Here is a 27,541-nt window from a genome sequence, read left to right as displayed (position 1 = left end):
GGTTGTAGGTGCTCAGAGGTAACAGGATCCCACCAGGTGAGGTGACATGAGCTCTCCTTCCAGAGTGCTTCTCACAAAGACAGCTTGTACAGAGTGCATTCAATGGGTAATATAATTTTTTTCTGAAAACAGGTTTGTTTTACTTAGGATTCCAATATACCATATTATTACCCACTCCTTCAACTATGAAACCCTGTTTTTCAATACGATCTCCATTCAATGCAGCAGCTTTACTGCACCTTACTAGGGGGTGCCTGCATGTTACCACTCTACTGGTTGACATTAGAATCCTGCTGTTTCTGTGCCAAATTTGGTTGAAATCAATCCAGCAGTTGGGGAGGAGATCCCAGATATACATGCATACAAGCATCTAGTCAATTTGATGTATATAACAGATTATCTTGAATAAAATAAGATCTGCTTAGCACATAGTTATACTACAGTTTCAGTATTTCAGTAAAATTAAATCTTGTAGCTAATTTTTTTTATCATCATGGTGCCTGAGATTTGGTATCACTTTTATGACAATTATTGTTTATTCTATGCACATTATTTCACACAGAACAAATGATGTTCAGTGTACATATCTTTTTCTGTATGACTATGCAATGGCTGAGAGTGTTGCTACAAAGAATTTGGAAACTTTATAGCCATATGTATTTTCAAATAGTTATTACATAGCTCAGCTGAAAATTATAGACACAATTTTCAAAAATACATTCCTAGATTATTTGGTTACTTTGTTGCAAATAAACTGTGTGAGAATATATAATTATTCTGTTTAGAAATTTTCCTGGTTAATTAACAGTACAGTGGAACCTCACATAGCAACCATAATTCATTCTAGAATTTTACTCATAGTATGAAACACTCATTATGTGAAACAATTTATCACACATAAATTAATGTAAAATATGATAATGAACACATAAAAAGTAATAAAAGTTTAACCTTATTCATGCCATTTATTAAAAGAAAATTATACATACTGTATTATTCACAATACATAACCAATTCTTTTTACTAGGAAGCTATCTATAGTTATTTGTTTCTACTGATGATTCAACTCTTGCTGAAAACACAACACAGTATTACCATTAAATTAATTTGTTGTGCAAGTAGCCACTGCTTTATTGGGGTGATGATTTTCAGTGCACAATACAACCAATTCCCATGCTTTCAGCTTTTATCTTATTGTGCCAGAAGATTGCTGCTTTGCAGTTACTACCTCCTCCTCCTCCTGCTCTAAAGATCTCCTCTCCACAAATTCCTGCTGTGAAACACACTGCAACTCCATAAGCTCTTTGGTGGTCATTTCTTGGCTGTGATCTTCCACAAGCTCATTGATATCATTGTTATCCACTTCTAGTCCTCTGATCTTGGCCAAAGACACCATCCCATTGACTGCAGGGTCCACAGGCACTGACTCAAACATTCAACAATGTTCTCTGACCAGAGCTTCATACAAGCAGAAGTGAGAGTTCTCTTGGTAACCCCATCCCATGCCTATTCAATCATCTTGATGTAGGCAACAATGTTGAGGTGATAATTCCAAAACTCTCTGAGAGTGAGATTGGTAGCTTCAGTCAATTCAAAGCAATGCTCGAAGAGTGCTTTAGTGCAGAGCTTCTTAAAGTTAGAAATAATCTGCTGACCCATTAGCTTGAGTAATGGAGTGGTGTTGGGAGGCAGAAATTGGGTCTTCACAAATTGAAATTCTTCAAGGAGGTGGTCTTGTAGGCATTGATAATGGATAGGAGAATTGTCTATAATAAGCAAGATATGGAGTGGCAGATTCATCTCAAGCAAATATTTTTTCACTGAAGGACCAAACACTTCATTGATTCAATCACAAGAAAGGTCACATGTCACCCAAGTCTTGTTGTTGGGCCTCCACATTACATTTAACCTGCTCTCCTGGACGTTACACTTCTTGAAGGCTCACAGAGTTTCTGAACTGTAAACAAGCAGCATTTTAATTTTCAAGTGACTGCTTGCATTTGCGCAGAACAGCAGTGTGAGACAGACTTCCATTAGCTTGTAACCAGGCAATGCATTCTCCACTGCTTTTATAAAGGTATGCTTCAGCATCTTTATCAAGAATAGGCCCACCTCATCACAATTAAAAACCTGTTGTGGCAGATAACCCTCAGAATCTATGAGCATCTTGAAGTTGCTGATGAAGTTCTCTGCTGCCTTTGTGTTGGAGCTGAATGTTTCACCATGCTTCGCAATGCTATGGATGCTGGTTCTTCTCTTAAACTTCTCGAACCACCCATAACTTTCCTTGAACACTCCTTTGGCCACTGATGATCCTGGCATCTTCTTATCGAGGTCAGCAAAAATCATTCCCACATTCTCACAAATGATGATCTCATTAATAGCATCACCTAGAAATTACTCTTCATTAATCTATATAAGGAGCAACCTTTCGACATTGTCCAGAATATGAAACCATTCTTTAGATACTCTTGTCACTCCCTTTGAAGCATCTATCTCCTTAATCTTGTTCTTTTTCCAGAGAATAATGGAAATAGTTGATGTAGACTTATTATATTTGCATGCTAAATCAGCAACTCACACCAGATTCTCGTTTTTCAATGATTTTATGTTTCATTTCTAAGCTCATTTTCTTTGTCTTATGGTCATTTTCCTGCAACTTTATCTTTGGGGGTATTTCTATGAAGGTTATTAAAATTTCCACACAAAAAACACTCTGTGAATAAAAGTTTAGAAAGATGTATAATCACAAACTGCACTAAGACGGTAGCAGAAAGACCACTATACCCAGACTACAGTACATACTAATGATATTGTTCATAAGCCACTGCTGACAATGAAAGGTTATCATATTTTTTAACGTTTCCCCCACCGCATGCAAATGGCTGGTGATGTCACACTAAATCATCATCATTCATGTGAAACACTACTTGTGAAGCAAATCTTTTTTTACAATTTGTTTTCCTTGTTACGTGTATTGTGTGTTATGAGAGGTGATTGGTAAGCAAGCTTCCACTGTAATAAACTTCAGTGAACTTAATCTTGCAGATAGGATGTCTATTTTCACTGATTTTCATGTGTTGCTGTGGATTTAAAAACTCACCAATAGTACATTGCATTGAATTGGAAATCTACATTTATAAAATATTCTTCTCTCAAAACTTCCAAAATGGAGTAATGAAATGCAATATTTTTAATACAATTTATTTTAAAGCACTGGTTATTTGGTAATTTGTTATTGCATGTACACTGCATAAAGATTAGTTATTATATGCTATGTTTTTACATTATTATAGAGATATGGAGTATAATTCTGATGCTCAGTATCCACAGCCCATAAACTTACATCTTTTCTTCTTTTATGATATTGTTACAGGGTCTTTCCATTGACTGAGACACTTATAGAGACCTTGCAATATATAGGTAATACATTTTTGCTGTCAGAAACTGACAGTTGTGGGATAAAAGCAGAACTAGTCTCGCTTTTTAATGAAACTATAAAGGTAAAAATTCCTTCTCTGATAACATATCATCTTACTTTTTTGTGATGAGTTATGTACAGAGCCACAAAAAATTAACTTTTAACACTCCTGTAGAACTGAATAATGAATTTTTAATGGTCATATGTAATATTCACCACATTTCTTACAAATTGAAACAAAAATGCACAGTTGCTGGTGAAAACTAAAACCCCCTGAAAGAGCTAACTGATTAACTTTTTTAAGTAATGGCATTCACTTGTAATGTTGATGGTTTCAAATAATTACACTACAAAATTAATGATCATATGGTGAATGATAGCATTCTGCATTCTGATAGCTGTCCTAGATGTGTAAATTTTTGGGTGTTTTGTGTACACACCAAGAAATGAAACTTTATCTCTTAAGTCATCAATTTGTTTCTGTGGCACTTAATTCACTACAATGCAGATAACTAATACAGAACAGTATATATTGATCATGGGGACATTTTAGGATGACTGAGTCTGTGTTGGCTCCCTGTCAGATTCACAAATATCATATTACAGTAGCATCCCTGCCCCATACAGTTTGGAACGTTGTTCAAAAATCCCACTGACACATATATCTCTCTTAATAACTGCATAAGTCAACAACACTGGAAGTTTAGTATGTAAAATTACTCTCTTGGTTGATATTCAAGTAAATAATAATTCCTCTGATGTTTCATTGCTATCAAGATACAGCAAACAACCTCCTCTTTCTGGCAACAGATTGAACTTTTTCTGAAGATACCCATAAATTGTTAACAGAATAAAGAAAAAGCTACTGTTTGGTCACAATATACATGAAAAAATATAAGAAAGTACAGCAATCAGTAAATCTTTAATAGCAAAAGAAAACACACAGAAAAATAATGAAACTTCCTTAAAATTTAAAGCTGTACTGCTTTAAGACATTATTACTAAAATAATGAAAGTAGCCAAATAGAGATAATTAACATCAAGCAAAAGGAAATTTATAGTTATTAATGCTATAAAAAACTTTTCAATGGATAAATCATACAATCTATAAATCAAAGATAACTTGTATTTAAATAGAAACATGCTTTGCAAATTAACAGACAAATGTCCTGAAAGAAAAAGGATCTAAAATTGTGAGAATCTGTAAGGTGTATATAAATCCAAAATAAACAAAACAATCAATCTCATAGCATCCTTAGCTCTGAGGCAGCAGTGATTTATTTCTGAAAACAATATCAATAAATTAAATAAATCATTACTATATGTGGCAGTAATCTAGATACAGACTATGTTAAATTTAAATCTAATACAGACTACAGCAAATTAAATTTCTAAAAATAGAAGAAAAGGAACAATAAATCATTAAAGCATAAAATTTTGGAGTCATTCTTTGGAATTCACTTTGACTAACATTGGTTGTAAAATCAGTCATTTAAAAATACTGTGTCCAATTTAGTCAGAAGATAGGACACAATTTTAAATTCCACATTTAAGAAATCATTCATGAACAAGAATCATACAAACATACTGTCATCTGACATAGTATTAAGCATCCCTGACATAGAGAAACAACTAAAAGAGTTGAAAATAAAGAAACTGCCAGTTCCAAATGGAGTCCTAATTCAGTTTTACAAAGAGTATTCTACATCATTGGCCCATTACCTAGTTTGCATTTATTTCAAATCACTCCACCAGTGCAAAGTTCCAAGTGACTGGAATAAAGTGCAGTGACTCCTGCTTATAAGAAGTGTAAAAATTGAACCCACAAAATTACAGACCAATATCCCTAAGTTCAGTTTGCACTAGAATTCTAGGCCATATTCTGATTTCCAATGTAATAAATTTCCTAAAGACTGAAAAGCTCATTTCCATGAATCAGCATGGTTTTAGAAAGCATTGTTCGTACAAAATGCAGCTTGCTCTTTTGTCACATGATATATTGTGAACTATGGATGAAGGGACAACAGGCAAATTCCATATTTCTAGATTTCCGAAAAGCATTGAACATGGTACCCCACTGCAGAAGGTAAGAGCATATGGAATAGGTTCAAAGACTTCTTACATAATAGAACCCAGTATGTTGTCCTTGATGGCAAAGCTTCATTAGAGACAGGGATAACATCAGGGGTGCCCAAGGGAGGTGTGATAGGACCTTGCTGTTTTCTATTTGTATAAATGATCTGGTGGACAGGGTGTGCAGCAATCTGCAGTTGTTCACTGATGATGTTGTGGTGTACAGGAAGGTATCAAAGATCAGTCAGTCTAGGATGATATAGGATGACCTCGACAAAATGAACAGCAGCTGGCTCTAAATGTAGAAAAATGTAAGTTAATGCAGCTGAGTAGGAAAAACAAACCCATGATGCTCAGATACAGCATTAGTAGCATCCTGCTTGACACAGTCACATCATTTAAATAACTTGGCATAACATTGTCAAAGAATGTGAAATGCAATGAACATGTGATTATTGTGGTAGGGAAGGTGAATGGTCAACTTCAGTTTATTGGTAGATTTTAGGGAAGTGTGGTTCATCTGTAAAGGAGACTGCTTATTGGACACTAGCACAATATATTCATGAGTGCTACTCAAACGTGTCAGATCCACACCAGGTCAGATTGAAAAAAGACATCAAATGAGTTCAGAGGTGACCTGCTAGATTTGTTACTGGTAGGTTTGATCAGCATGCAAGTGTTACAGATGTGCTTCATGAACTCAAATGGAATCCCTGGAGGAATGAAGACATTCATTTTGAAGAACACTAGTGAGAAAGTTTAGAGAACCAGCATTTGAAGCTGACTTTAGAATGATCCTTCTGCCCCCAACATAAATTTCATGTAGGGACCATGAAGATAAGATACAAGAAATTAGAGCTCATATGGAAACATATAGACATTCAATTTTCCTTCACTCTATCTGTGAGTGGAACCATAAAGGAAACAACTGGTAGTATTACAGCATACCCTCCACCATGCACTGTGCAGTGGCTTGCAGAGTATGTATGTAGATGTAGATGTAGATGTAGAATTAATAGCATACTTACTTGTTCATCATTGTAGATTACAGAAGCATGTCATTTTTAGTGTGCGAGAAGCAAGCAAGCATAGCAGAGTGAAGAAAACCATTCCTCTTAATGGAGGCACTAATCAAACTCTTCTTGAACACAAAACCTGTATGATAAGAAAACATATGCAGGGTACACGTTTCACATAGATAGGTGTCATATACACAGTTGTAATACCAGTGAAAAATTTAAATGACACACTCTACCTCTTTGAAGCATGTGTTTCTGTACAATTTATTAATATTATGAGATAAAAAAATAAAATTAGATACACATAGTAAATATTATATAACATTATATATGTTATTTATGTTAGAGTGGTAGAGTCCATTTTGTAAATAAAAGAGTTAACGCTGATGAGAGAAAAATTGAGGATCATCATCTGAGATGATTGTTTTGGGCAAACCTTCTACAGCAAATATTTTACTTAATGTTTCATTTATTTATTTATCATTTTTCTACCCACTGAGCATTGTGAAAAGCAGCATACAACATGATATCAAATATATTAAACAAAAAATTATTTTCAATTTATTTGGATTTGCACATTCTATTTTATATATTATGATTACAGATATTCAATACACAATCATGCACTTCCACCATATGGTATAGAACTGCAGGATCCCCTTAAATGGCTCAGGGACACATTATGCATTAGAAAGTGATACCCAGGTGACAGATTGTGTGCGCAATGCACACAAGGGTTCCTTAGATATGGAAACCATCTGACAGACCCAAATAATAATAGCTGTAGGAGGCACCAAAGTATTAATGTAAAGCCCAAAGAAATGCCTCCTGTTGTAACCTGTTGTGACTGTGACATTTCCAGTGGTGGGGTGACTGAGAAACCATGGCAAAACCTAACAGAGAGCAGCCCGTATACAAACAAATGAACGGAAAGGACAGACATGAAACAATGATGGATGATTGAGAAAGACCTTATGACGACAACATGCAAGATGCAGTGGAGTGACAGAGACAACCAAATGAATCCAAGATGTCCACGATTAATGAGATCAAAGTAAGATAAACACACTGTCTTGTCGAGGCGATGTGTCAAGACTCACGCAACGATTAGACTTGCTGGCAGAACGAGAGGCCAGCTCTTAAATATTGTATCGGGGGTGCCGCTGTTGGCTGCTGGAACCACATGTTCCACTGTAGCGCCCTTACTCTACATGCAGGCCAGTACATGCATGCCCCCACAGCTTATGACACGATGATGCAGAGACCTCTAGGGGTCTTCGACGTCCATGACGTCTGGCGGGGATTCAAATTCTGAGGCGCGTGGTACCAGACCCCCCCCCTCCTACAGGTAGGACATTTAAAATCCTATTGATCAACTGCCAAAGCATTCACAACAAAATCCCAGAGTTTGAAGAAATGTAAAAAAGCAGTGGGGTTCACATGTTAATAGGTATAGAGAACTGGCTAAAATGCAAAATTGAAAACACTCTGATTTTTAGGATCAATGTAAGTGTGAATCAAGAGGACAGACTAATGGTGAATTGAGGTGATATATTTGTTGTGGTAGACAAGAAAATAAAATACACGAAAAGAGAAACTGGAGCTATTTATGATATTGTTTGGTCAAGTGAGGGCATAAACTAATAAACTGATCTTTCTGTTGGCCTCCAGACTCACATTCACATGTAATAAAAACTTAAGAGGAAATCTCAGCTCACTAGTTTGTTTGTTTGCCAATTTTACTGTCATTGTTGGAGGAGACATTAATCATCTGTAACAACATATTCTGTAAAACATTATTGGTACTTAATGCCTTCACTGAAACCAATGTAGAATAGATAGTTTATAAGCCCATTTATGATGAAAATGTATTGGATCTAATGACTACAAATGAACTTGACCTCAATGACATGGAGTCAGTGAGCATGTGGAAGTAGTAATAAAAATGTTTAATACATTAAAAAGTGCAACTAAAGCAAACAAGAAGATTTTCATTTTTGATGAACTAGATAGAATGAAAATTGTGACATACCCCAAAGAGGAGTCCAAACTATTTACATTTGGGTAGGAGCTTGTAGGGAACTGTTGCTTAAGTTTAAAAGAATGGGCAACCAAGCACTGTGTAGATAGTCACTAGAACATTTCATACTGGGATGGACCCTCTATAGTAAACAGTCACTGTGTGTGTGTGTGTGGGAGGGGGGGGGGGGGGGACTGCTACTGCATAATAAGTGTAGAACAAAGCATAGGACTGTAGACAGAGGATGATGAATGAAAGGCATTTGGTTGTTGAAAGGCCAATGTGTAACATGTTTGACAGGTACCACAGCAGAATATTATCAAAATATCTCTCCAAAATCCAAAGAAATTATGGTCATATGTAAAGGCTGTCAGAGACACCTATGTCAGTGGCCAGGCACTAACGGAAGTCAGAGGAACCAAAATTGAGAGTAACAAAGTTACAGCAGAAATTTTAAGCTGTTTTCAAATGTTCTCTTACAAAGGAAGACACAGAGGTATTTCATCCATTTAATTCTTGCACTCATTCAAAAATGAGTGATATCAGCGTCAGTAGCATTGAAAAATTGATTAAATTACAAGAATTAAACAAGGGTGCAGTGTCCAATCAAATGCCCCTCATTCTATACAGAATTTGCACCCAATGTAGTCTTCTAAGCATAATATGTCATGGATCTGTCAATGAAAAACTTTGGTCAGTCCTTGGAACAAAGCACAGGTCACATCTATATAAAAGAAGGACAGCAGACATGATCCACAAAATGACCATCCAATCTCATCTGGCAAATGTCTAATTATCCCTTGGGTTGTTACTTTCTCATCAAAAGGTATTTTGATCACTTCTACCACTACAAGTGTTTAACATACCCAAACAGAAAGGAATGCACGAACACAATCAGACAATGCCAAAAAGAAGGAACTTGTCATCAGTACTTACTTGCAAACTTGCACTAAATGCCACTGCTACTGAATCTTCTTCCCCTCTAATCTCCATTGGATGACCATTTCCAGCTCTGGCAGGTCTTCTGACACCAATACTGTAATGATGTGTTGACAGAAGGTGTGGGCTAGCAGCTCATTCCTGGAGGTGAGTGGAGGAGTGGGCGATGAAAGCAACCAATCACTTGATATAACACTTTGATCAGTCATAGTTCGGCATGTCAGAAACATCCATTGTAGAATCATAGAACATATTCTGAGCTCAAAAATAATGAATTGAATTGAAAAGAATGACACTACTGTTACAAAACCCAACTTGCATTTTTCTCACATGATATCCAGAATGCTGTGAATGATGGGAGTAAGGTTAATGCAGTATTTCTTGACTTCCGAAAAGCATTGCATCAGCTCAGAGGCTAGCAGCCTGGAAAGTCATCCAGTGTTGGAACGAGGCCACAGTCCATTGAACAATGCTCCTGCTAATGTAGCAATGTCAGCAGAGACACCCCTTCTTCAGTCAATGCTCCCATATTGCAACAGGTGTGGACGTCATGCAGCAGTAGCAGCCTGACTGATATACTGGAGTCACACCATGCTTCAGACATCATCTCCCCACTCCATACATTTCAATGTGACCCCAAAACATTGTTCTTCTGCAGATGTCAGCAAAGGAATCAGAATTTAAATCTCAAGTCCATCCTGTCATCATTTGACACACCTGGAACATCTGATGATGAAAAGCCCTGTGCCAGTCATCACCACATCTATGACACTGTCTTCACCAGGCCACAAACCAAACACCACAACCTGATGCCTGGCCATGGCAGCCACACTCTGTATGGCTGCCACACCTCCATCCACATTCCTGCAGCAGCTGTGTCAGCACATCGTATTGGCATGTTTGGATTTAAGGATTATCTATCGCTATCTGCAGTCTGTCAGTTTCAGATACATTGAACTATGTCTGATTGAGGTTGCCAAAAAGTGTTATATCCAGTGATTGGCTGCATTCATCATGTGCACCTCCAGCCACCTCCAGCAGAGAGCTGCTTGCGCAGGTCTTCCATCAATATATCATTACAATATTGGTGTCAAAAGACCTGGTACAGCTGTAAATTGTCATCCAATGGGGATTAGAAGGGAAGAAGATGTGGCAGCAGTAGCATTCAGCATAAGTTTCCAAGTAAGTACTGATGACAAGTTTCTTCTTTTTGGCATTGTCTGGTTGTGTTTGACCATCCCTTTCTGTCTCGGTATATTATACACTTATGGTGATAGTAGTCATCAAAATATCTGTTGATTGGAAAGTAGCAATCCAACTGATAATTCAACATTTGCTGGATGAGTTAGCTGAGCTTAGAGCTGATAAAGGGGCTTTAAGTACAAAAGTAAATCATTTGAAGGGTGAAAGAAGTTGAGGATCACCTTTTGGTGCTTCTCCACTTACCCTTGACACTGGTAAGGCCTCACCGGGAGCACGATTTTCTGGTAAATCTGAGAAAGATATTTTTCTTTATTGATAGTTTACATATTACCACAAAATTAGAAGAACTAGAGCGATTATCACTTGATAAGTGTAGCTCATTTAAAATTTGTAGGGTTTTCCAGCACATATGTAATGGTTCAAGTTCAGCAGTTTTGTAGGAATCCACAATGTTAGAGTTGTGGGGTCTTCTGTGCAGAAATATCCACAGGAATATAGATGATGGAATCAAGATAACATTCATGTATCTGCATTAAACAGAACAGGAGAAGGGGGAGGGAGTACCACTATAAAACACTCCCAGTAAATTTGTCCATGGGTCACCCCAGTGCAAAATCAGTAGTATACATCTATTAATTCGTCTATGTAAGAGGAGGGTCCTGAAAGTTGTTGGATACAGGGGCTCAGGTATCCATGGCTGGGCCAGAATATATTGTCACATAGATGAAGGTGTAATTAGGTGAATGACAAACACTAACTTCACTTCTTGTTGTTGTTGTGGTCTTCAGTCCTGAGACTGGTTTGATGCAGCTCTCCATGCTACTCTATCCTGTGTAAGTTTCTTCATCTCCCAGTACCTATTGCAACCTATTTCACTTTATGAAGGTTTATTCAGCACTTGCACATACAAGAGCCTCCAGCCAGAACACATACGGTATATATACAGTTAGAGAACATTTGAGTACAATGATTCTTGACATTTGTGGATACTTCTACAATGTACTCAAATGGAAATTAAAATTTTACAGTTCAGGTGAGTTTTGAACTCACGACCCTCCATGCAACAGTCTAGTGTTGTAACCACTACATGACAGTGACTGTGCTACTCACCTTCTTCTGCAACATTGCTGCCTCCTTAAGAGAACAGAATTTCGGTGTTATGTCCTCCTAGTCCAGGAATGAGCCATTGGTTGTGCATACTCTGACTCCTGATGACTCATGTTCGCCCTGGCGGTGATATTCTTACAGCTTCCCTTGCGTTATGCTCTTGGTCACATTTCTGCTTGTTGCCTGTCGTTAGAGCTTCGAATTTACCCTGGGTTGCAGGATCCTTATAGGCTTTCATTAGAAAGGATGTAGACCATATCTCTGATCTTCCGTCATCTTGTGTCGGGGTCGAAATCTTCAACTTCATAAGTAACATCAAACAACTGTTTTACAACCTGATAAGGTCCAAAGTAGCACCTGACAAGATTTTCAGAGAGACCAACCATCTAAACAGGAGTGAAGATCCAGATGAGGTCATCAGGCTGGTAGACTACAGGGCAGGTGCTCACGTCATACCTTTGGCAATCGTTTTCTGCAGCATGTAGAGTCGAGCTAACTGCCTAGCTTCTTCAGCTCTGGTTAACACCTGGCTGATACAGTCATCCATGTCATCAGGATGTAATGGAAACATAGTGTCCATTGACAAAGTCACCTCATGCCCATGCACCAGGAAAAATGGCGTAAATCCTATGGTGTCTAGTTTGGTGGTGTTGTAGGCAAATATCACGAAATGTAGCACCTCATCCCAGTTGCTCTGCTCAACATTGATGAACATTGATAGCATATCAGCCAAGGTCTTATTAAGGTGTTCAGTAAGCCCATTAGTTTGCAGATGGGAGGCAGTCATCATGTGATGAGTAATGTTGCACCGACAGTTTATCTCTGTCACAAGAATCGATTGAAAAACTTCTTGATCTGTAATTAATGACCTTGGTGCACAGAGTTTCAATACAATGTCTTCCACAATGAATTTGGCTACCTCAAATGCTTTGGCTGTTTCACAGATTTTGTAATATCATACCATGTAAGACAATCAGTGCCAACAATAATCCATCTATTACCACTAGCAGATGTTGGGAATCATCTGAGGAGGTCAATCCCAACATGCTGGAAAGATGTTTCAGCTGGTGGAATTGGTATGAGTCAGCCAGATGGTTTCAGAGGTACTGCCCTTCTCCTTTAGCACTCTTGACAGTGTGACACATGGTGACTGACACTCCTAAATAAACCCGGTCAGAAAAATCTCTTGCAGATCCTATTGTATGTCTTAATAAATCCTAAACATCCGGCCTCAGGTGTGTCATGGAATTTCTGTAGAACATCCAAGCACATGTGTTTATGAATCACCAAAGTTTTTCTTGCAAAGTAATCCATTAATTACCTTAAGTTGTCCTTACACATCCTCTAACTGATTTAAGGCAAGCATAATTTGAGATATCTTGGCGTCCTTCTTCTGCTCAGCAGAGAGATCTTGGAGTGCAGTGAGACAGTCACTATCTTCATCAAGTCTTGATGGTCTTGCACAGAGTTTCTTGAGAGACAGTCAGCATCTTGGTGTTTTCTTCCACTTTTGTACACTATGGTAATGTCATACTCTCGAAGATGTAGCGCCCACCTGGCGAGTCGTCCTGTTGGATCCTTAAGACCTGTCAATGAGATAAGTGAATGATAGTCTGTAACAACTGTGAATGGCCTTCCATAGAGATACTGTCGAAATTTGTGCATGGCCCAGATCACAGCAAGATATTCTGTTTCTGTAATTGAGTAGTTTCTCTTGGCTTTTGTAAGCATCCTACAAGCATAGGCTATAACCTTCTCTTTTCCATCTGAAATTTGCACCAGAAAAGCACTGATCCCATACCCACTGGTATCTGTGTGTAGTTCTGCAGGTTCTCTCTCATCATACAGACCAAGCACAGGGTCAGTTGTCAGAGCCTTCCACAGCACATCGAAAGAATCTTGTTGACCACCACCCCAGATAAATTTAGCATCGGCTTTTAACAGCTCTTGGAGTCACCTGGCTTTGATACAAAAGTCTTTGATAAAACAATTGTACTAAGAGCGTAATCTGAGGAAGCTTCTCACATCTCTAGGAGTAGGAAATTCCCTTACAGATCTCACCTTTTCTGAGTCTGGCCGCATACCTTCATTTGACACAAGGTGTCCAAGTATTTTGATTTCTTTGCTACAAAGAGACACTTTCTTGGTTTAAGTTTCAGTCTGCCTTGTTGGAGACACTTAAGAACGGCCCTCAGTCTTTTTATGTGTTCATCAAATGTCTCTGAGAATACTATAATGTTGTCTATATAACAAAGACACATTGTCCACTTCAGGTGACTTCGAAGATTATCCATCATCCATTAAAAAGTTGCTGGTGCATTACACAAACCAAATGGCATTACCTTAAACTTATATAGGTCCTCAGGGGTGATTAATGCAGTTTTCTCATGATCAGCCTCATCTACTTCGATTTGCCAGTGCCCCGAGCACACATCCATGGTTGAGAAAAACTTAGCCCCCTTCAGACTATCTAGTGTATCGTCAATTTGTGGAAGGGGGTTAACATCCTTTTTAGTTATCTTATTAAGATACCTGTAATCAACACAAAAGCACCATCTGCCATCCTTCTTCCTGGTGAGAACCACTGGCGATGACCATGTGCTCTGCGAAGGCTGAATGATGTCATTCTTCATCATTTTCTCTACCTCATCACGAATTATTCTATGTTCTGTTGCCGACACACAGTATGCTCTCTGGCTTATTGGTTGATGGCCTCCAGTGCTAATTCGGTGCTTCACCATTGATTTATCTAATTTTTATCTTTGCCTGTGGATTGAAGCATTGTAGAATTCTTGAAGAATGGCAAGTAGCTTCTTCTGTTGTTCCTTAGTGAGATGTGGTGATAGTTGAGCTAGAAGATTTTCTCTCATAGTGGTAGTGTCAATTTAGCACACAGACTCGACATGGGAGGTTTCTATGATGCTCAGCTGTTCTTCAATTGAGGGCTCAGTGTTTGCTATGCACACATCTTGGTAGTATCTGCGGTTCTTGACAACAGTTAACTATCCACAGTTCACTGAATCCGTTCTTAAACAAGATGCCAGAGGCTGGGATGACCAAGCTATTCTTCAGTGGTATGTTTTTCTTACAGTCCACTACAAGATTAATGGGTTGATGCATGGCATGACACATTACAGTTACCTTTGTAGCACTGAATGCAGGAATGATCACTTCATCCAGCACACATAGTCTCCACACACTCAGATGCACATCTTCCTGTCCACAGTCTCTCATCTTGTCTAGCATAATCGTTGAGCAACCACAATCTATAATTACCTAAGAAGCTTTCAAAAAGTCCCATCCAAGAATGATGTCATGACAACGCTCTTGTAAGACAATGAATTCTAAGGGCTGTGTATGGCTACTTATACCCACACGAATGACACATCTTCCTGTAGGTTTTACATATTTCTCATTAGCCACCTCGAGCAGAGATGTTTTTCTGCAGAGATGGTTTTCTGCAACTGGTGACAGTACTTCTCCAAAATGACTGAATAAAATGTCCCAGAGTCCACAAGAGCTAGGGCGGTCAGCCATCCATGAGGATATTGACCTATTTTCTTATCATTTTTGTAGAGTCGACAGGAGAGGATTTTTCTCTTTGGTGGCCTTACCTCCAAGGAAGGTCACACCCTTTAGTTTTCCAGGTTGTGGCAGCTACATGATCAGCTGGAGCTTCTAAACGGCAATGGAGACCTTGATCGGCAGATTGGTGAGCGTCCTCTCCAGTGGCTAGCTTGCATCCTGCACCCACATCTTCTTGTTAATCTTCGTCATCCCATAGTTGGTGTTGGCTAAGATTGGTCTGCTGTCTTCTGGTGTGGGTATCATCAAATATCCACCACCTTTCTCGAGAATAGTGCACCACATGACCTGGTCGTCTGCAGTTGAAACATACTGGTTGGTTATCCTGGGACTTCCAGACATCAGTCTTCCTTGGTGCCCAAACAGGTTCCTCATGCGGCATTCTAGGAATGTAACTCTGAATGGGTCTTGTCTTTTCCACTGTTTTTAAAAGGGAATGAAGGACGAGATATTGGGCTCAATGTCTGTTCCACTTCCTCCATTATGATCTCTTGAACCTACGCGGTTTTACGCTCGCCATGCAATCCAAGTGCCTTCTGAACTTCCTCTCTCACTATCTGATGAAGAACACTTGTAAAATCAGTTCCTCCCTCCATCACAGACATCAATATGACATTTGAAAGCCGTTCAAACTTCTTGCATGTAATTCTTTCTTGATGCTTTGTTTCAATATACTGGCACCATTTTATGAACTCGTCCGCTGTCAAAACGTCCTTCAGGAGTAGGGCTTGATACATGTTCTCAGCAACACCCTTCATGAGATGTGCAACATTATCTTCCTCCTTCATTCTAGGATCCACTATTTTACACAGCTCCAAGATGTCTTGTATGTAGGATGCTGTAGTTTATCCTGGTCGCTGGCCTTGAACTTTAATTTATCTTCAGCGTTGCACTTCTGTTATACTTGCATAGTTCCACCTGGAATACTTCCCAGCTTGTGAACTTCTCCTCGTTGTTTTCATACCATTGCTTGGCAGTGCCCTCCAAGTAGAAAAATACGTTAGCCAAACACACGGTTTCATCCCATTTGTTAACTCTGGTTATATGCTCATATACCTTCAGCCACTTGTTTGGATCTTGGCTATCATCACCAGAGAACCCGGAAGTATGTCTCATGTGGTGCCACACAGTTGCTGTCATCATAACATCCTCTTCTTCTTCTGTCTCCAATAGACTGCGATCTGTTGAATATGGCTCAAACTTGGGTTTCTCGCCAATTAAACAGCAGGTCTGTCGTGGCCTGATGGGAGCCACTGTGTCATCGATAATGTACGCTGTCACAAGTTCCAATACCCATCATCGCCACCAGAATAATGTCACACAGAAGAAGGTGAATGATGAACACTAACTTCACTTAACGAAGGTTTATTCAACACTTGCACATACAAGAGTGTGGAGCGAACTGCCTCCGGTCAGAACACATACGGTTACAGAACATTCCAGTACAATGATTCTTGACATTTGTGGATACTTCTACAATGTACTCAAACTGAAAATAGAAATTAAAATTTTACAGTTCAGGTGAGTTTTGAACTCACAACCTTCCATGCAGCAGTCTAGTATCATAACCACTACACCATGACGACTGTGCTAGTCAGTTTCTTCTTCGAAAATATTGGCTACAGTGAATTTGACTCCACCACATGGTACATTAAGTGGTGCGGGTGCTAATAGTGTGTATTCTCTTAATTCCACAGTTTCAGAAACTGGTACTAGAGACTTCTGAGTGTGTGCAAGTTCTGCCTTCCATGAGCATTAGCTTCAATGTCGTCTTTGGTCTAGACTTCCTGATTAAACATCACATCAAAACCTCAAGCACAATGTTTTGTACAATAGTTTACCCTACATGCAAGCAATTGATGGCAGTACCCATCAGTATAGACAATTATAGGACAGTCTGTTGATTTAACTGCAATAAGGTGAAAGACATTGCATGATAGAGTATATATGGAGATGTTATTGCAGGACTATGCAACTCACCTGGACCATTGCCAGCTACACCTCTAGTGCAGCACAGAATTCCCATTGGGAATGTGTTGCCTGTATACAAGAAACCATACTGAGTCCCACACTATTTACAACCAGTGATGGAGGAATTTATTGATCAACAGCTTTGGGATAGAATTATAGAATAAAGTACTAGTTCCTGGCCAGCACCAAAAGTAATTGTTCTGAAGAAGTCTTCAAATGGGAAAATGGCTTATAGGTTCTACTGTGATTATAGATTTCTAAATTAGTGTGTGGTCAGAAATGGCTACCCAATATTACAGAAACCTTAGACAACCTGGGGCAATGCCATTATTTCACCACCCAGGATTTAGGTAGTGGATACAATAAGTCAGAAGTAGTACCAGTAGATCAGCCTAAATGCCATTTTTGTTCATTTCCAGTACTGGTGGATGCCTTTTGGTCAGAAAAATGCACCAGCAACTTCCCAGCACTTAGATGGGGAGATATGTGCCTTGAAACCAAAGCAATGCATTGCTTACATAGATGACGTAATAGTATTCTTCATGGACATCCAGGAGCAAGTGTCGTGACTGCGAGAAGTATTTGAATGGTTGCATGTAGCAACTGGCCTTAGTTTACAAAAGAATTACTTTGTATTGTGGAAGGTACACTACTTAGGCCACATTATTGGCTTGTACAAGGTACACACTGACATACAACTTGTGCAAGACATGAAGGTTTTTCCAATGCCTTGCACAGTACAGGAAGTCCAATCATATTTTGGCATCACTGATGTCTATAGAATAAACATTCCAAAGTTTTCAAAGGTATCACAACACATTACACATCTGTTAAAAAAAGAAGGAAGATTTCACTGGACTCTTGAATGTGAGGAAGTGTTTAGATGGTCCTTTCCTTATTTTTCCTGTCTATCAAAAACAGTTTACCTTATTGTGTGATTGAACAATCATGCCATAGGCTGTGTCCTAAGCCAAGTGGTCGATTGGGAAGGATGCCCCATAGCTATGCTTCCAGAAAACTGAATAAAGCAGAAAAAAAGCTATTCAACTACAGAAAAAGAAATGCTCACACTAATTATTGATGTCACTTATTTTCATTACTATCTTTATAGGAGGCATTTTAAGGTCATAACATATCACGCAGCACTAAAGTGGCTTCTGGGATCAAAAGATCCAATCAGCTGTTTAACCCATTGGGCCTTATGGCTAAGTGAATTTGATTTTGAGGTTGTGCATTGTTTGTGAAAATCTCATAGTTAAATCACAAACTACATGCCATACAATTAATTGGAGTAAGCACAGAAGAACATCACAGAGACAGGTCATTTATCACAGCTATCAGCGGTTCATGAAACAAGCACAATACAGTTCCAACGATGGAGTACTTTACATGACAATATGATGTGGCAGCTGTGTAGTTGTGACAACCTGTTTATGGGAGAGACAAGCCCACATTTCCATCTTAGCTGGCAAGATGATGAGCCACGGAGTGCCACTTTGTGAAAAATAATGAGCACTGTGTAAAGACGCATTCCTTGCACTCAAAAAGCAAACTTGAGTCATCATCAAATCCTGTTTCGAAGACTGCCTGACACATAAAAGGCATTTTCATTATTTCAATAGGTCAGTTTCCTCAAACACTAACAGGAAATCAATATTTATTAAACATAATTGATCACTGCTCACATTACTTGGCCATGTTTGTCATACCAAACCAGTAAGCAGAAACAGTGGCTCAAGCTTTGGTTAACCAGCAGTTATTGAAATTTTACACACTAGGGATGATAATAACTGACCAACACAGGAACTTTACACCCAACTTGTTGAAGCAGTTATATAAACTGTTATGCACAAAGAAGTTACAAACTAGTGCCCTCCACCCACAAGAAAATGGCACAATGGAAATAGTTCATAGGACATTAAGTAAAATGCTAAGTTATTATGTAAATAGTAATCACAATAATTGGGAAACCCTTCTGCAATTTTCTATGGCCATGTACAACTCTAAAATCCATAAAACATAGGCATTTCACTCTATTAGGTTGGTTTTGGTTAGAAAATGCCTTCACCTTTTGAATTGTGTCAACATGCTCCAAGAGAGGATACATCATCTGTTTGGAACTTTATTAAAGGTAATGGTGTCAGATAAAATAAATGAGTAAGAAGGCTCTAGAACGACAGGAAAGCATCCACAATAAAAAAGGCAGATTGCCTAAGTACCACATCGGGCAGTGGATAATGCTATTGAACTCTCATGTTCCAAGGGGAAAAAATAAGAATTTCATTGTCCAGTATCAAGGACCTTATCAGGTAGTTGCAACGACATCCCCAGTTAGTGTTAATATAAAATTCCTGGCCAAAACCACAGTTGTTCATGTATGAAGGATTCATGCATTTCAGGGTGAAGTGGAAGCACTACCACAGTTGGCAACAGCTCATTAGGTTATTGGTTAGAGAGAACAAGAGAAGGAAAGGTAGAACTAAGCCACTGAAACATGGTGTACCTACAATTTTTCCAACACATACATATGCTTTAAGGCCACAGGATGGTCTTTGTGTTTACTAATTTATTATCTCTCTATATATAAACTGAAATCACTTGTGTGTGTCTGTCTGTATATGTAGACTATTCTCAGGAACTGCTGCAGGGATTCACTGATTCATGAGGAAGGTTTTTGTACATAATTTTTAAATATTGTGTACAAATAGTCTGAATTATGATGAATTGAAGTTACATTGTAAAATGATGTCATTGTCACGTAGCAAACAAACACCATAACTCAAGACTGCAGCAGTGCCTTGAGAATGCAGCAAGTGGAACCCAATTCACATCTGAAGTGGTAGTCCAGGGATAGCATGTTTAGCTGTGAACTGAAAGGTTGTGTGATTGAATCTCAGCTGGGACACTTTTTTCCACTCCGTGTTTTGACATGGGATTCCCCTCTCAGTGATGTGAAGATAACCTTTTCAAAATATGATGACAATTTCAGACTGTTAGTCTCTGTTTCCCTCAGATTAGCAATCACTATGTGCAATCTTAATTAACTGGAAATTCTTTGAACAATGGGCAGTGAATTACTCAACTTTGAAGTATCCTAATAAATATGACCAATAACAAAAACATACTATGTCATCATCAGCCTCCGATATGAGACTTGCAATTTTAGCTAATGAAATATCCTTAACCAGTAGTTTCCCTTCAATTATTTGAGAAAAACTGCTTAATGAAAAACTGTGAATCCAGAATAAGTGGTGTTTCATTTTTTATGCTGCAAGTAATACATTTTCAGGAAAACTGCTCCATAAACTTCAGCAACTTTGTTTCATTACATACAGTATGTTCTTTGAACAGTGCAGCAGATGACTCAACTTTCAGCCTTCTGCATTTATTGAATCAAATCTAGATATGGACATGATTCTTCGCATGGCACAATGAAGAAGTCTCCCATAAAAAGTCCATGACACAGAATTGCACCAATGAGTCTCAGCAGTGCATCATTGTATATACTGAAGTTCACAAGAAGAGTGCTGTAGCATTATCCCAGCATGTACACCATGTATGTTTTTTTTCATATTTTTCCTTTTATTTGTGCCATGTTAGCCAGCCTCCAATAGATGTTTAATTACCCACACACATATGTACTTATGATTCACATACAATATTTATATTGGTTGTGAAGATATTAGTTACATCATGATGTGCACCCATCATTGCCATGAGATGTCATTCCAAACACCAACTCAGTAGGAACATGTAACATTCATGTCTCAAGACAATTCTCATGCCATATGCTGCTTACATCACTTAAGTTGTACAAAGGTGATGATATTCAATTACTTATTGCAGTTCTACAAAATTTGTCCATAACTCTATGCAGTGGCCTGAAAATAAAATATGCTATGCCACATGATTCATCTGGCCATAGATACTTAATGCTACCCTTGCAAAGCTGGCCAGGTTTTTAATTGAGGATATTTGTAAGTACATCTTATGGTTATGACTGTGTTTGTGTTGCTTGTATGAAAGATGCTCAAAGGAAACATTTGTAGTTAGGTATTAGGTCAGAAGACTTTGCAGTAAAATTTTATGTGCAATAATAGTAAACAGTAGCATATCTAATTTAATTTAGAAGGAAAACATTCAATGCTACATGGTGCAGTACATTTTTTGTTTGTTAAAATGTGGTTTGCTTAGAAGTACACTCCTGGAAATTGAAATAAGAACACCGTGAATTCATTGTCCCAGGAAGGGGAAACTTTATTGACACATTCCTGGGATCAGATACATCACATGATCACACTGACAGAACCACAGGCACATAGACACAGGCAACAGAGCATGCACAATGTCGGCACTAGTACAGTGTATATCCACCTTTCGCAGCAATGCAGGCTGCTATTCTCCCATGGAGACGATCGTAGAGATGCTGGATGTAGTCCTGTGGAATGGCTTGCCATGCCATTTCCACCTGGCGCCTCAGTTGGACCAGCGTTTGTGCTGGACGTGCAGACCGCGTGAGACGACGCTTCATCCAGTCCCAAACATGCTCAATGGAGGACAGATCCGGAGATCTTGCTGGCCAGGGTAGTTGACTTACACCTCCTAGAGCACGTTGGGTGTCACGGGATACATGCGGACGTGCATTGTCCTGTTGGAACAGCAAGTTCCCTTGCCGGTCTAGGAATGGTAGAATGATGGGTTCGATGACGGTTTGGATGTACCGTGCACTATTCAGTGTCCCCTCGACGATCACCAGAGGTGTACGGCCAGTGTAGGAGATCGCTCCCCACACCATGATGCCGGGTGTTGGCCCTGTGTGCCTCGGTCGTATGCAGTCCTGATTGTGGTGCTCACCTGCACGGCGCCTAACATGCATACGACCATCATTGGCACCAAGGCAGAAGCGACTCTCATTGCTGAAGACGACACGTCTCCATTCGTCCCTCCCTTCACACCTGTCGCGACACCACTGGAGGCGGGCTGCACAATGTTGGGGCATGAGCGGAAGACGGCCTAACGGTGTGCGGGACCGTAGCCCAGCTTCATGGAGACGGTTGCGAATGGTCCTCGCCGATACCCCAGGAGCAACAGTGTCCCTAATTTGCTGGGAAGTGGCGGTGCTGTCCCCTACGGCACTGCGTAGGATCCTACGGTCTTGGCGTGCATCCGTGCATTGCTGCGGTCCAGTCCCAGGTCGACGGGCACGTGCACCTTCCACCGACCACTGGTAACAACATCGATGTACTGTGGAGACCTCACGCCCCACATGTTGAGCAATTCGGTGGTACGTCCACCCGGCCTCCCGCATGCCCACTATACGCCCCTGCTCAAAGTCCGTCAACTGCACATATGGTTCACGTCCACGCTGTCGCGGCATGCTACCAGTGTTAAAGACTGCGATGGAGCTCCGTATGCCACGGCAAACTGGCTGACACTGACGGCGGCGGTGCACAAATGCTGCGCAGCTAGCGCCATTCGACGGCCAACACCGCGGTTCCTGGTGTGTCCGCTGTGCCGTGCGTGTGATCATTGCTTGTACAGCCCTCTCGCAGTGTCCGGAGCAAGTATGGTGGGTCTGACACACCGGTGTCAATGTGTTCTTTTTTCCATTTCCAGGAGTGTAAATAAGCAGACTGGAAGTATATTGGCAGTGAGCGAGAATGAGTGTATAGATGACACACTTTGGAGTTTCACTTAAGGGTTGAAGACCATTTATAACAGATGTTTTATAGGTCAGTTTAGTCAGTAAAGATGTTGGAGGATTTGAGGAAACTCTTTGAATATGAAAGCGACAAGTAAGCTGACAGGGAATTGCGTCTTCCCATAGCATGTTGTCCAGACCTTACCCACTATCCATTTATGGAGAGCAGAGGATATATGTGGAAGTTCCAGCTGACAAACACAAAAGCAAGGTGAGCATGAGAGCAAGAGGCATCCTGGTTGTGGTGTCCCTGAGTCTATGGGGCAAATACAAAGTGGCAGAAACTATCAAGGTATGACCTTTGAGTGTTAGGGTACCTTTCATACAGCAGCTATATGTAGTGATGTCAGAACACCAGTGAACATTAAGCCTGGATTTTGATGTATGGACAGCTGAAAATCAAATTTAGAAACTTGAGGATACTTACAGGAAATTACAACTCTTGATGCAAGGTAGGGCAAGACTGAATGATACTCAAACAGTACATCAATTTCTACGATCAGCTTTTGTACCTTTGCAGGAGCAGTTGTGCCAAACCACAGAAATTGGCTCCACAGGCTTGACAAAAAAGAAGGTGGTTAGACACAGGTGGCAGACTCAAAAAGATAGTATTCAGCACTGCCGAAGTGTGAGACATTGAAAGGATAAACATCGGATTTCAGTAGGTGCAGGCAGATATAGAAGGGAACCAGGGTACCCTCGAAGTGCAAACCACACACCTTGCAAGTTTCAAAAAAAAGATGTGGTGAGCAAAACCCCACCTCCAGTTACATACCATGGCCACCACCCTCATGACTCACGTATGAAAATCAGTGGACGCAGTGAATCGCGACTTACGTGTTTTCAGGGACCACTTCAAAAATGTCAACCATCTTGAAGCTTTTATGCACTCTAGTTAAAAGTATCATCAACATATGCACTGAAGCTATATAACTACATAAAGCACTCATCCACATCATCCATGGCCATCTAACTCAGATACTCTTTCTAGAAGGCCTTCATAAAATCTGAGCTGAGCTGAGCTTGTGGCCCCATTAGAACTGTTAACCTCCATAGGGGAGGAATACTTACCACTCCACTACTATGTTGCCAACACAATCAATACACAAGTAGAGATCAGGCAGATGGTATGGATACAGATAACATTAAAGGTTGTGAATATGAGTGTCTCACCATCCACACCTGATCAGTAGCATGGGAGACTATATTTGATCCACTCTTTGAGATTTTGGCCAGAGAAAACTTTGCTTAGCTGAAGGCCCCATTACACCCAACTGAATACCCTGGACCAGATGACAGCACCACAAAATAGTCACCTGATGATGGAATGCATCATACCAAACATAACCATAGGGACCAGCACATCAACTTATCAAATGACTTTTTTTTTAATAATATTATGAATATTTACATATGTGTTTGGAGAGAGAGAGAGAGATTGATTTTTGATTGAGATTTTTACTTTAAGTCATAACTGGTAGCTGAATTTTGGTTGCTGGCTCCTTGAATTATCAGCTTCTGGACCAGTTGGTATCGTATTACAATTTGAAGGAAGTTATTGTTCTTTAAGGTTTAAAATACAACTCTGTTAGTGTCTGGCCATATTTTGGATAGCTTTGAGCCCAAGTTTTCATAGCTTTTCATACCTAAGGGACCACTGTTGTAAGTAAATAAGATCAAACAGCAATCTGCTTTTCGTAAGAAAATGAGATTGCTTAGCACACAAACTTCCTTCAAACTACATGTCCTGCTACATCAAAATTGATCAGTGGAGTTCAGCACCATACTATTGAACAAGAACATAATCCATTTACTGTAATTAAGAAATTATGAGAGGTTGTTACTTATTGAATGAAAAACTATGGAGAATGCATTTCTTTTCCTGTATTTTAGTGAACTTTGTACATTTACAATTCTGTCAATTGATAGATGGCAATGACAATGAAGTTCACCTTCTTTTCCAAAAACAAGATATTTCTATCCTTCACTTCCAGAAAATTTGTATACATAAATGTTTGGCAACTCTTACACATACTTTACTTAGTTTTATCACTAAAATATTAATGTTCATTAAATGTAAGAATATGTTCTGAGCAGCTGCCTAGCACCACATCCTCCTTCCACAAGATACAGATTAACAGTCCTCTTTTGTTTTAATAAATCAATTGTCTTTTTTTTAGAGTCCATACTCAAAGATTCACTACTACTGTTATTGCGGGGATTGCGCACTAAAGCGTTTCTTGCTGTCCAGCTGCGCTTCACTTCACTTCAAGTACTTTTTGAATCACATTTACATTTACGATAGTTACATACATTACTGAGCTGCTCAGAATAAAATCAGACACCAATTAGGCAAACAAGAGGGGCAGTGAGGCTCACATAACATTACAAACTGCTTGCATAATTTTGATAGTAATAAGTATTGTGTGATGCCGCCACAGCCTCAGATTTGCACAAATCTCACATTTACCTTCCTTTAACCTGTGGGTCCACAGTGGTCATGTCAGCAACAGAGAGTCACACATGGTGAGTGAATCAAAGTAGTGGAAATAAAACTAGGGATAGACAGACTTAGTGTGTAAACATTGAAACAGAGAGATCCTGTACACAATGTAAAATTAAAAGATAAAAAGGAACATTCAAAAGTGAAATTTACACAAGAGGTGTGGCACTCCAAGTCCAGTCAGGACACAGGAAATGTAGAAACAATGATAGATGCTTAAGTGTTTATTTTAGTCAGACCAACAAAACAGGAAACTGGAGGATTGCATTAATCCAAAAAAGACAGGAAATGTACTGGCTCAGAACCTAGTACCCTGGAAAGCTGCCCAGAATTGGAACCAGGCCAAAGTCCATTGGCCAACATCCCTGCTAACATTGCAATGTCAGCAGATGTGCTACTTATGCAATCAGTGGAGGATGGGATGTCAGCAGTTTGACTGACCTACTGCTGGTTACGCCAAGCCTCAGACATTGTCCCCACTCCGCATGATTCAGTGCAACTCCAAAACACAGCTTTTCCATAACCATCAGCATAGGGAATCAGTATTTAAATCCATAGGTCCAGCCCATCATTGTTTGACACATATGGGCCATCCAATGATCCACAGCCTGTGCCAGTTGTTGCCACATCTATGGCACTGACTCCACCGAGCCACAAACCAATAACCATGCCAGACTGCCCAGCCCCCATTTTGGGACTCCATCTCGCTGCTGCACCTCCTGTCACCTCCTGTTGCCATCATCTGCCACCATGCAGTAGTAGCAGAGCTGCCCGGTACCCTCTGCGGGGAACACCTATGTGAGTATGTACGTACCAATGCATTCAGGACTGAGGATCATCTCCCACTGTCCACAGTCTATCTGTTTCAGGTACGCTGAACTACATCTGATGAAGGTTGACAATAAAGTCCCATATCAATTGATCTGTGTCATTCATCGCCTGCTCCTCCACCCAGTTCCAGAGGAGAGCTGCTTATCCACAGCTTCCAACAATGCATTACAGCATTTAAGTCAATAACTCACAACTCACCAATGGTTATTATGAAAAGTACAATCATATGCTGTATCAAACAAAATTTGTGAATAGACTGAGAATCTCTTGACAGACAGGGCAAAGCCTGTCACTGAAGGAAGTAGAAGTAACCTTGAGCACGCACCAGGGAAATGTACTGTGGCACTTGCTGCTCATGTTCTATATTAATGATCTGAAAGATAATATTCACAGTAACCTCAGTCTTTTTTGCAGATGATGTAGGAACCTGTAATGGAGTATTATCTGAAATAGAGCTGCACAAATATCCAGTCCTATTCAAAGAGGTGCAAAGATTAATATCATCCTTTAAAAGTACAAAAATGTAAAATTGTGCAGTTCACAAAATACAGAAAAGTATTATTCTATGACTGCAATATCAATGAGTCACAGTTGTAATAAGTCAATCCATATAAATTTCTGGGCATACAAATCTGTGTGGATATTAAAAAGAATGATTACACAGGGCCAATCATAGGCAAGGCAGGTAACGGGCTTTGGTTCATTGACAGGTTACTGGTAAATTACTGTTAGCCTAGAAAGGAGACTGGTGGTAAAACACTTCTATGTCCCATCTTCAAATCTTACTCAAGTGTGTGGGAGTCATACAAAATAAGATTTACAGGAGATGCTGAATGTATGATAAAGGTAGCACAAAAGGTCGCATTTTCGTTTGACTCATAGTACAATGCCACAGAAATGCTGGAAAACCTGAATTGACAGACTCTTGAACACCGTTGCCAGTTACTGCACAAATGTCCGCTTACCATAGATCAAAAACTAGCATTAAGCAAAGAATCTAGAAATATCCTTCAGTCCTAATGTACTGCTCATGTACGGAATATAAAGCCAAGATTAGGCTACAGGATGTACAGAGACATTTAACCAGTCATTCTTCCCACATACCACATGTGATTAAAATGGGAAGAAAACCTAACATATTATATAATAATCACACAGTGTTGGCTCT

At 39.5% G+C, this 27,541-nt stretch overlaps 1 protein-coding gene across 1 annotated transcript in view; it reads left to right on the top strand.

Moving 5' to 3' along the window:
* The window catches only part of LOC126298412 (uncharacterized), a 538,508-nt gene that overhangs the window by 380,099 nt on the left and 130,868 nt on the right, over positions 1–27,541 (top strand). The window contains exon 17 of the mRNA XM_049989733.1: positions 3,377–3,503. Within this exon, the coding sequence (XP_049845690.1) occupies positions 3,377–3,503 (127 nt within the window). The remainder of the gene's footprint in view (positions 1–3,376; positions 3,504–27,541) is intronic.

The sequence above is a fragment of the Schistocerca gregaria genome, chromosome X (assembly GCF_023897955.1).
Source record: "Schistocerca gregaria isolate iqSchGreg1 chromosome X, iqSchGreg1.2, whole genome shotgun sequence".
NCBI lineage: Eukaryota > Metazoa > Arthropoda > Insecta > Orthoptera > Acrididae > Schistocerca > Schistocerca gregaria.
The sequence above is the reverse complement of the archived record's forward strand: the minus strand, read 5'-3'. Positions and strand labels throughout refer to the sequence as shown.